The following is a 12,500-nucleotide window of genomic DNA, read 5'->3' on the forward strand; positions in this document are numbered from 1 at the left end:
TCCATCCATCCATTCATCTATCAGTCCATCTATCCATCTATTCATGTATCCATCATTCCATCTATCCATTTATCCATAAATTCATCAATCAATCAATCCACCCATCTATACATATCTATCCATCCATCTATCCATCCGTACATCTTTCCATATATCCATCCATCCAACCATCAATCCATAAATTCATCTATCCATCTATCCATTTATCCATCTATCCATCTATCCATCCATCCATCTATCCATCTATCCATCTATCCATTTATCCATCTATCCATCCTATCCATCCATCCATGTATCCATCTATCCATCCATCCATTTATCCATCTATCCATGTATCCATCCATCCATTTATCCATCTATCCATCCATCCATCTTTCCGTCCATCCACCCATCCATCAATCCATCAATCCATCCATACATCATTCCATCTATCCATCTATCCATCCATCCATAAATTCATCAACTAATCAATCCACCCATCTATCCATCTATCCATTTATCCATCTATCCATACATCATTCTATCTATCCATCTATCCATCCATCTATAAATTCATCCATCCACCCATCTGTCTTGATCTCTCTCTATCTTATGACGTGAAGTGACCTTGAGGGATATTAAAAAGATGTGATTAGATTTTAAAAGTGTGGTGAATATTATAGTTGTTGTTATTTTTGACAGTTTGAGGACGGCGTGAGCCTGAGTGGATCCGTGCTGACGGTTTGGGCCGCTGTGGGAGAGACGACGCCAGACAGGCCGGTCGGGAGACCGGGGGAAGAACGCGCTGCATTATTGAAACCTAATTGAACTCCATGTTGTGGTCTTGGAAGGCATCTAGAATTCTAAGGAAAAAAAAGAAAAAAAATCAACAAAAGATCTCTGAAAGCTCCCCCCCCCCCCCTCTCCCTCTTCCCCTCCCCCTCCCCACTCGTGAAGCTCCATCAACGAGTGCATTTCGATTGCGATCGCCAGAGTGGCGTCTCTGCCCTCCGTCAGCACCAAGCGCCCATTTGATGGACACTTGTGGCAGCTGTGGCAACCCCCGTTGCTCTGTTGCCTAGCAACACAACTCGCACAATTGGGGGTTTTTCCAATGAAAGCAAAAAGTGCGAGCGAGGCCACGTCGACCGTACGAGCATATCTACCATAAAACATCTGAGCTCAACGTCAGGGGACATAAATAAACATAAATACGCTGTGAATGTAAAAAAAAAAAAAGATTACAGCAAATAAATGACAAATAGTACGTGAGAGGAAACTATGTGTGTTTATAAAAGAGAACGAGAAGACGGTTAAACGAGGAGCCACTTCCCCTCAGCCAATAGAACTGATGGAGGACAAAGTCCTTATCTTCATATTCGCCGGGCAGATAGGAAGCTTATCTGGTATGGACCCCACACACACACACACACACACACACACACACACACTCTGTCGCTTTTCTTTCCCCTCTAATGTACCGTACATGTACATGAAACAGGAGATAAGTCTTAATCTAAATACCACAATGTGAAAAACAGTATATATATATATATGTATATATATATACATATCAGAATCAGAAATACTTTTTTTTGGGAAGGTGAAAGAATCTCACAAGAGACACCGCCGCGCGCGTCCCATCTCTAGGAAAAGGGTGAGAAAGAAAAAGCCACCCCGACTATGCCCCTAGAGGGGTACAGTGGGGGAGAAACGACATGACTTGCAACGAGTAGGAAGGGGGGGAGGTTGGGCGATAGCCCCGCCATTGGGGGGAAGGTAACCAGCACCGAGCAGCCAGCCCGGCCCATCGCATCGCACGGCGCCGCGGACCCCTGACCCCTCACCACCCTGGGGGCAAAAGTGGCGCGGCGATGGATGGGGGGTAGTGAGTGCATTTCAGTTTGTTATTGGTGTCGTGTGTGTCCCTCGTCCTCCCCTCCCCACTGGTCGTTTGCATAGAGATGGCCTTTGAAGGCCTGGGAGAAAAAAACCACTAGGGGGAAGGGAATGGAAATGAGAGAGTCTCGCTTGTGTGATCTTCGAGAGTTGTCATTCAGTCACCCGCCACCTGCCTCCTGAGGAAAGTCACGTTCCTCCGTTTGCCAATAGATTTCAAATCGATCCAATTTATTTGCAGAGCCGTTGCTTTCCCACGCGTTCAGTCTGAGTGCCAACAACTCTGCCAAACGCCAATCATGTCGGGGGCAGCTTTAGGGGGCTTTTAACGCTCACCGCTTCCTTAAATATGTATAGATATATATATACATATAAATAAATATATATATATATGTATATATATAATCTTGATTCTTGTTATTCAGAGTTTGCACTCGCGGGGTTGAATGCTTATTTTTTAGCTAATTGTCATGTAATAAAGCACTAATTATTATTATAGTTATGATGTAGATTTCCTATTTTAGGACGTGTAATTGAACGTAGCATGGTCTCACCAAATTACATAACAATGACACAACAACGTATGACTATTGTGCAATGACAACGGCGAACGGGCATTGTGCGTCTCATTTCAGAGTGACGCGGTATGAAAGGAGGCGGGGCCAAACAGACACAGGACCATCACCCAGGAGACCAGTGTCCATGTCCCAAAGAGTTGAGTTTGTGAAACCTTATGAATGCTCATTTTATGGACCCAAAGAGAGATGTATTTCCTAAACTCGGCACCCCTGAAGCTAACGGTGTCCCGTTTAAATATAAATATATATATATATATATTTATATATGTATCATAAAAGGACACGCCGATGCAGCCGAGAGCTAATTGATCAAAAGACAATTAACCTCACTTTTTTGGTTTCCAGTTTCTTTCGTGGTTTTAATGAACAGCTGGAAGAAAATCTGCTTTTCGGGGTGCCGTATGACTTTTAATGCATCCATAGCTTCCTGTGAGGAAACCTAATTTCCTCCCGGGGGATAATTAGATTATTCATTTTTCTCTTCAGGTCTATTCCTCCCTGCTCACCAGCACATTGGAGATGCAAAAGATATTTCTCTCTAACCCCAAGAAAGCTCGGCCAGACATTTACATTTCACGAGGGATCCGATCTGGACCCTCCTGGTTCAGCAGAGTCTCTAACTCACTCTTTAAAACCTTTCCCTCAGGCTTATTGGCCGATAAGGATTCAGACTCCTGTATAACATTATCGTCAATATTATGCTGATCCTTTCTGCCTCTGGACATAATAATGAACTGTAGGGCCAAATTAAACCACCAGAAGAAAACGTATTGTACACCAATGTGGTGAAAAAGGAGGTATGGAGGTGCCATGTTGCTATCATGGATATATATATATATAACTAAACAGACGTTTTATATATATATATAAAATATATTGTTTTTAAAATATATATATATATATATATATATATATATATATAACGTGTCTGTCTAGTAAAAACAAAAGATCTTTGAAAACTATTAATTGTAATTAAATTTTTTAACATTTTCATTTCCTTAATCATTCAAATTCTTAAATGTATATATGCCCTGCTATTTAATTGAATTTACTTATTTTATTTATTTTATTCGTTTTATTCATTTCGTTCATTTTATTTATGTTGTATTTATTTCAAGATATACATTTTTTTCTTGACATTAAAAAAATTCAAATATTTTATATTTTATTTATTTAAATTAAATTAGTTTATTTCTTTCATTATTTTAATTCTTAATATGCCCTCCTATTTTATTTTATTGTAATTTATTGTAAGTAAAGACTCAGAAGTGTTACCTGGTGTTGACGGGCATCCGGCAGGGCACCGAGTCCCGGATGCAGGAGCTGGTTCCCGGGTCGGCCGGCTCCACGATGACGAAGGGCCGCTCCTCCAAGGTGACCACCCGGAGGTGCTGGGAGTCGTCCAGCGGCTTCAGGAAGGAGCCGTAGCGAGACCAGGGGTGGTACCGCAGGCGCAGGTGCCCCTTCTCCCACCAGCCCACCTGGGACGGGAATAAAGACGGACGCTCTTCAGCTCTTCACTCTTCTTCCGAAGTCATTTGGTTCATTATAAAAAATAAAAAAACTTGATCAGTTTTGGAACCCGAATTTTCACCAGGTGGCATGTTTGCCGCAAATTGCGCAAAGCGAAAAATTTGCCTCATTTGCCTGAAGTTGAAACATTTAAACTTTGATGAAAGTCCCCGAGCTGTGTGAGCCTACGATTGATATCATGTATAAATATATAAATATGATATTAATGTTACGAACCCAGACACGAGGCGTTACATGTTCACACGTGTGTGTGACGTCCTCAACGAGTACGAAGCAGAGCTAGCGGTTAGCTCTTCAAGGTGGATGAAGGAGATGATAACTGTTTCCACGGAGACAAGCCACAGAGGTAAGCCCCGCCCCCTCTAAGACGCGAATGACGCGAAAAGCCACAAATAGTAAAGCGAGTAAACTCACGCGAGTAAAGCGTTGCGAATATTCGCATCACGCTTTAGGCGTGAGGATCTCCACCTCGCCGCGAACGCGTTCCGATTGGCTTACGGCCGACCAGCATGCACGGGGTCCAGATGAGGACACCAAGGCTGTGTCTACTACCGCGCACTTGAGCACTTCGAGCACTGACTTTCAGTGCTCGAAGTGCTCGAAGTGCGCCACACTGACAAAACCAGCAAAATGCAGTGCACTGAAAGTACCCGGATGGTGCACTGCAAACGGGCCAAAAATGTAGTGTAAAACGATGGACACTACTCGCACTAAGCAGCCGCCATCTTGGCTACGTACCGGAAGAGGAGGAGCCCTTTCGCCAGCTTTTCATTTTATTTCTAAAACAATGGCGGACAGCACAAGCGGTAGACCACGAAGCTACAGACCGTAAATGTAAGTATCAGCGGTTATTACACATTGTACTGGTATTACAATGTACTACTAACATGCCATTCTCAGATTAGTGATCATACCTAGGTAGCATTAGATGCCATTGGATCTGCATGGCAGTTATGATAAGCTAGCTGGGTAATCCACCACCCGGCCAGTCCGACGAAGGTGCACTTTTATCGACACTTTTCGCTGACGAGCGGGGCAGGTCGGCTCCAGCGGCAAGTCCGACGACAGATAGCTATGTCAGTCATCGGACAGTGTTAAACAACGGCTGTTCTGTTAAACAATCGAAATAGCAATTTTAATAATGGATTAACAATGGATATGCTCAGTTTAATAACGGGTTAACATGACACCGCGAGCGTTTACCAACACGCCGCCCGATAATTAATACCGTTACGATCGCTATCTAAGCTTGTCCTTCTTGAAATAATTGTAGCTTTCAATCATCGTTGTGTTGTTTTTTTAATGTCGTGTATGTATTAATTTAAATGTAATCGTGGTCTGGGACAGAGCACTGAATGGCTATCCTATTTCTGTTTCCTGCCCCAGAGACGTTTCCTGGAGGTGCTGGTGCTGGTCCTCTGCTGCCCTCCCGACATCTGCATCTGGCTCCAATGACCTCTGGCACCTCACATCCACCTCCAGGGCCTTTAAGAAGATGGACCGCCATCGCGACTTCAGTATCCCGAAGGACCTCTCCACAACACACCTCGCCTTTGACAGGCAGCAGTTGTAGCTTGGAGGTGGACAGGCTGCCTGAAGGGGGTCATGAGGCAGATGGTTGGGACAGGCAGGGGGAGCCACCATCCCCAAGGATACAGTATCCTGGTGGAGGGTATGCCTGCTCATAGAAGATGGGGCTGTTATTCAGGACCCTGGCATCATGCACTGAGCCCGGGGCCTGTCGGGGCCCTGGCCACCACCCGATAGGAGGTGGCGCTGGCAAGCCAAAAAATAAAAACTAGACAGGAGATCTCGGGGCCCCAACCGTGGTCAGTCAGTGCCCAGCACAGCCATGAGGGCGTTGAATGACTCTTGGGTGAGCCTGAAGTCCACCCTCATGTCACTGTGGCCATCACAATACAACGCCAGCAGTGGCATTGCAGCATTGATACGGCAGCGCCGCCTGGGACTGGGTGGCTGCTGTAGAGTGTGGGGAGGGGAGGGGAGGGGAAGATTATATTAATATGTAAGTCATTTTATCAATAAAATGTTGTCATTGAGGTTTTGTAGTCTTTTATTGCGTTTTCTGATTTATATTAGAATTGATGCATGTTTGTAACAATAATTAATATGCCTGTGTGTTCAATTGCTAATTGATTCCTGTATCAGGGTGAACTTCACTACAACAGAGATGTGTAAAAAAGTACAGTCAGTCAAAGTAGGCCTATTACTGTGTGAATTCACCCAGATGATGCCTATCATTTCAGTGGATAATTCTTAAAACTAATTGGAATCTAGGGACAAACATGTACAGAGTTGTCATGTTTTATTTCCATATGGTGTGTATGTGGATTGCAAAGAAGAAGGCTACATCTGACAAAGATAATTGAGAATTTAGCATACCTAGCGAGGAGAATTTAATTGCAACTACTACATGAAGCTATGCTGTGAAGGTAAGGCAAAATCACAATTAAATTTACATATACCATCTCGACTTCAACCAGAAGGCGGAGGCTCCTGCCGCGATTGTGGAGGTATCGCAGTTTCCACATGGGGTGGAGAAAGGTAAACAAGGGACAACAAGAGGGCAAGAAGTGCATTCATTTTGTCACTTTAAGGGTTACGGGATCGCAAGAAGATTTGCATATGTCACTCCCGGCTTAATTTCGCGGGTGCCGTGAACAGATTTGCGTCCGTCACTTCCGCCAAGTGGTGAACGGTTAAGTGTTCCATTTGAGACAGCACTTCATCAGCGACGCAGTACACTGCAATGCAGTGCACTGAATTGCAGTGCACTGCATTGCAGTGTACTTCGTTAAGTGCGCGGTAGTAGACACAGCCCAACACCTCGCAGACATGTGCTTCCTCATTAACCGTTTTCAACTTCCCGGGGGAGTGTCCAGAACGCCCCCTAGTGGTAGAACCCGGCAGTACAAAACAACTATTTCGGGTAGTCCAAGAATACTTCATACCAATTAAAATGTCCAGGGGGGTCAGGACCTTGAAGCTCCACGTAGCTTCTGTTCTGGCTCCCCATGTTTCTATTGTGTATTTTAATGATATAAGTGTGTGTTATTGGTCTCTATCGGGCTGCTTCGCCGTGTATTATCTGGCGTGCCGCTTTACGAGGCGACTCAGCTCGGCCATCTATTCATCTCAATGATTAATCACCATTTGAGTCTTTTATGCGCTCAACATTTCCTATTGTTTTACTTCTTTTCTCCTCCTTCCTTTCTTTCTGTTCTGCCCAGTTATGGGATGTCGGGGAGATGTAAAGCAACAGTGTGTGTGTGTGTGTGTGCGTGTCTTTGCATCGGTGGTGTTGCATAATGAGCGATTGGTTCAGAGTCTTCCGGAGCATTGTATTTGGGGCAGAGACAGTTTGACGTTGACCTACATGAGCACTCAGATCTGTTCCGTCGACGACGCAGCAAATCTGACTTTTTATTCATGTTCATGTTGCCATCCTCCCGCCCGCGGTGTCATGTGTTCAGACGGTGTTTGCATCCAGGATGCTGGGATTCGTGAAATAATCATGCAAAACCGCTTTAAAAAATGTGTATAGTCCTCCTGTAACCTCAATATTAACTCTCATGTACACTACCGTTCAAAAGTTTGGGGTCACCCAGACAGTTTGGTGTTTTCCATGAAAACTCTCACTTTTATTTATCTAATAAATTGCAAAATTAATATAAAATCTTAATTACCGCCGGCGTGACGCCACGCTCAACAGAAAGCGCTTAAAATAGTGAAAACAGCATCTAACGCTGCGAATGTGAAAGGCTATAGACACGTGTCGTCTTTGTAACGGTCCCATCACGAGACATCGAGACATCGCTGACCGAGCATCCACGAGGAGGAGTGGACAGATGTCCGGATTCATTATTCTCAGGAAGATGGAACGTCTTCGTGACTCCAAAAGAAATTCCACATTTGAGGTGCAGCCGGAAAAGTCCGAAACAGGTTAATTAAAAAATTAATAATTTGAAAACCCTGATTGGTAATCACTAAAGTCCACAGAATATATTCTTTGCCCAAAAACGGAAAACCAAATCTCATTTTTTTCTCAAGGTTGAAAAGATGCTGAGGTGGGGCGGGGGGGGTGATAAGTGAACCCTTTCAACGGGACGCTGTTGATCGGCTGCGATGTCAAACTTATTGATTATAGTCGCCACGGTGACCGCGGTCACATGACGACACGTCCCAACTTTCCGGAGGCTTCTCGTCTCCTGCAGCACTCGTCAGATCAGACATCGTGGATGAGCCGTGAAGCTCCGTGCGTGGGGAGCTCCTCCCCTTCAGTGCGAGGTGCGTCACGCGCAGAACCTCGACGGCGAGTCGGACGTCAGCTCTCCGACGCTCTGAGGCGTCGTCGTGAGCAACTGAACACAACCGGAGGAAAACCAAACCGTAAAAGAACATATGAGGAGCATGCAGGGCGGCTGTGGTTCAGTCCGGTGAGCGTTAGGTTCAGAAAGCTTGAGCTGCAGGACATAAACGGGCTGAACTTATCCCTTGAATCTCACTCAATGCAATCGGACCAGAGGCTGAAACCCGGCGTACTGCGCCTTTAAGGTCGGCTTTGGCGGAAAAGGTGAAGAACCGCGAAATCCAAAGGACTCACACCGATGAGCGACCAGTGTGTTTTATTTTATCTCTTTCAAAGGTCGATTGCCTTTCTGGCCGTTATCACCCTTCAGATCGGGGGCGGCGTGTGTGTGTGTGGGGGGGGGGGGGGGGGTCCGGGGTCTGTAAGTGTATTGCGGCGTCAAAGGTCAGCAGCCAATGGAACACAGCGGGACGGAACAAGAAGGACGGGGAAGAGGGTCTGGAGGAATTTCGAAAGTGCCTCGGGTTCCGGAGCGATTACTGTACAACATGGCCGCCGGCGGAGAGGCGGCCGAACCGCGAGTCAGCGCTAGCTAACAAGGCCGAGAAAGAGAGAGGAGGTGTGGGGGGGTGGGGGGGCTTCGGGGAGCTCTCATAAGATCCTGAAGTTACAGCGAGACGGAGGGAGACGGGCTAATTAGCGTTAGCTCGTATAGCTAGCGGCCGCGCACTGACCTCCTCCCAGCCCCTCGCATTGGTGTAGGAGATGACGTCGAGCAGCGGGTTGGACAGGTAGCCGTCGCTGTTGAAGGAGTAATCGCGCCCGCCGATGGAGATGTTGGAGAAGTACCTGAGGGCGGAGACAGGAGGAGGAATTAGAAATTAGATCTCATATTCAAACTGAGATTATTCAGGGTTTTTCCACGATGTCAAACTGATGTTGTCGCTGCTTTTGCTCCAAGATCGCTGTGTTTGATTGTTTCATAGGCTCCTCCCACAATATGTAGGTGTCCAATCCCTGTGGAGCCGTTTCTGTCCCTCTTTTAACACGAAGAGGACAACAAATAATACGATTCATTCAATGTTACTATTATATTAAGGTGCAACGTTTTCCCATTTGAAGAACTGATCACCTTTGCATTCAATTATTAACAAAAAATAAATAATAATGTGGAATACATTTAATAAATAATAAATACAAATTTGAATAAATTCTAAATACCTTTGCATTTAATTACTTATAAAAATAAATGTGGAATACATTTAATCAATCAATAATCCAAATTTGAATGAATTCTAAATACCTATGCATTTAATTACTTATAAAAATAAATAATGTGGAATACATTTTAATAAATGAATAATACAAATTTGAATAAATTCTTAAAACCTCCGCATTCAATCGCTAATAAAAACAAATAATGTGGAATACATTATAATAAATGAATAATATATTTGTTTCTAAATTCAAAAAAATGTGGAATACATTTAATTAATAAATAATACAAATGTGAACACATTCTAAACACCTTTGCATTCAATTAGTAATACATATAAATTCTGTGGAATACATTTAATAAATCAATAATAAAAATGTAAATAAATTCTAAAACGACAAAATCCAAACGAAACCCCCAAAAATGTAAATTCATATCATATGAAAACTAGAGTCGGCAGCATCGCTCCGTCTCCTCTCTCGCTGAGTGCAAGCAGGTGTAGGAGCGAGTCGCCATGGTTACGGGCATCCAGCGTCGCCGGGTAGTTTAGTCGTTACGGGATACTGTCTCACAGTCGTATAGTATTTAATAATATAGCCTTAAAAGCTCAGCTCTGTTGCGCCGGAGGAAACACGACGACGCTCCGTCACGACGGCCGCAAACCATGAATGATGCAACCGGAGGAGGAAAATCGATTTCAGTCATCAACGCTGCGGCGGGAAACCACTGCAGAGACACACACTCCTGTTGGTGTGTGAGGGAGTCGCTCAGTGGTGGTGGGGGGGGGGGGGCAGGGAGTAGGAGAAAGAAACGTTTCCCCATTATCAGCTGCTTTCTTGTTACACAAAGCAGCGAGAGGTTTGCAGAGAATAGAGAAAGAGTGTGTGTGTGTGTGCTTGTGTGTGTGTGTGTGTGTGTGTGTGTGTGTGTGTGTGTGTGTGTGTGTGTGTGTGTGTGTGTAGGTGTGTTTGTGTTACAAATACTTGACAATACTTTTAATAACCAGCAAAGACAGAAAGCAAAGATGTTCTGCTATGAAGATAATACGAGAGGGGAGAGAAAGCTTTTTTATTATCCTTTTTTTTTACCTTTGTTGCTTTTATAATTAAAAAAATCTGCTTCAAAAAGCATCCTGAGGAAGAAGGGAAGAAAAACATCGAAGCCTCGACAACTTCCCCAAACAACAAATAACACTTCATCAACACCAGACAAATACATTATATATATATACAAATACATATATATATAAACATATATATACACATATATACAAATACATTATATATATACAAATACATATATATATAAACATATATATACATATATACAAATACATATATATATATATAAACATATACTTATATATACAAATACATTATATATATATATACAAATACATATATATATAAACATATATAAACATGTATATATATACAAATATATATATACAGGACTGTCTCAGAAAATTAGAATATTGTGATGAAGTTCTTTATTTTCTGTAATGCAATTAAAAAAACAAAAATGTCATGCATTCTGGATTCATTACAAATCAACTGAAATATTGCAAGCCTTTTATTCTTTTAATATTGCTGATTATGGCTTACAGCTTAAGAAAACTCAAATATCCTATCTCTAAATATTAGAATATCATGAAAAAGTATACTAGTAGGGTATTAAACAAATCACTTGAATTGTCTAATTAACTCGAAACACCTGCAAGGGTTTCCTGAGCCTTGACAAACACTCAGCTGTTATAAATCTTTTTTTACTTGGTCTGAGGAAATATTAAAATTTTATGAGATAGGATTTTAGAGTTTTCTTAAGCTGTAAGCCATAATCAGCAATATAAAAAAAAATAAAAGGCTTGCAATATTTCAGTTGATTTGTAATGAATCCAGAATGCATGACATTTTTGTTTTTTAAATTGCATTACAGAAAATAAAGAACTTTATCACAATATTCTAATTTTCTGAGACAGTCCTGTATATACACATATACATTTATATACATATATTTATACATATATATATACATATATAGATACAAATATATACAGTATATATATGTATAAATATATATTAATACACATATACAGTATACATACCTGCAAACTTGTCACCTTTCGGTGAAATTCACCGTTTTGAACTCAAAATAGGTCGTCCACGTGAATCGTGGAGATCCGAAGAGTTTTGTTTTTTTGGGGGGGGGGGGGGGTCATCTGGCCCGCTGCCATTGAGATTGCAGTGAGACGCGGAGAAAAGTGTGAAGTGGTGCTCTTCGTAATAAAACATCTTTGATGGGACGTGTCGCGTCTCGGCCAATCAGCGTTCAGATGTCGACATCGTTTGGGAAGTTAGGTTAGCTTGAATGTTAGTCCGCTACATCTGCTGCTGTCACGCTGCACGGTGTAGCGATGCTAACAAAGTACCCGTACGTTAAACACGATGTGATTTAGCATATTTTTAGTATCGATACTTCATTAAGAGAGCGATCAGAGCGCACGCGCTGCTCCGTGTCGAGCTGTTCTGCACACCCTGCCATGCAGCTCACAGGAGAGAAGAGGCGGAGCTTTAGAGACCGACTTCGGCTTAAAGAATAAAAAGATGCCAGAAGTGAAATGTTTCAGTCTGTAAAGTTCTGTAACTCTCCAGCTGCTCATCCTGATGAACTGTGGATCATCTGGTCAGAGACTAACGGCCTCATAGTGAATAATCAATGCTATGATGGAACCATGTAGTTTCATTCATATCTGGCTGTATTAATACTAATATTACTGTCATTTGTTAAGTGTTGAAAAGTTGGTAAAAAGTGAACCATACAGATGTTTTATTTATTACTATTATAGATAAATATACCAGTCTCGTATTTATGGTACCATATTGTTTTCATGGTATTGTATTGAATTCTGGTATCGGGTATCATGATATTTATGGCAGGTATGTAATATGTATAGAAGTTATAATAT

The 12,500-nt window shown here is 42.6% G+C and overlaps 1 protein-coding gene and 1 long non-coding RNA gene across 2 annotated transcripts in view; one reads left to right on the top strand and one right to left on the bottom strand.

Annotated features, from left to right (window-relative positions):
- grin2da (glutamate receptor, ionotropic, N-methyl D-aspartate 2D, a) overlaps window positions 1–12,500 on the bottom strand; it is an 80,815-nt gene that overhangs the window by 35,728 nt on the left and 32,587 nt on the right. The window contains exons 6-7 of the mRNA XM_056426569.1: window positions 9,054–9,168; window positions 3,732–3,937 (exon numbers count right to left, since the gene is read on the bottom strand). Of these exons, the coding sequence (XP_056282544.1) occupies window positions 3,732–3,937; window positions 9,054–9,168 (321 nt within the window). The remainder of the gene's footprint in view (window positions 1–3,731; window positions 3,938–9,053; window positions 9,169–12,500) is intronic.
- Window positions 4,534–6,049, top strand: LOC130204347 (uncharacterized). The gene is made up of 2 exons (XR_008833638.1): window positions 4,534–4,823; window positions 5,376–6,049. It is a non-coding gene; the product is annotated as an uncharacterized LOC130204347 (long non-coding RNA).

This window comes from Pseudoliparis swirei, chromosome 1 (genome assembly GCF_029220125.1).
Source record: "Pseudoliparis swirei isolate HS2019 ecotype Mariana Trench chromosome 1, NWPU_hadal_v1, whole genome shotgun sequence".
In the NCBI taxonomy this organism is placed as follows: Eukaryota; Metazoa; Chordata; class Actinopteri; order Perciformes; family Liparidae; genus Pseudoliparis; species Pseudoliparis swirei.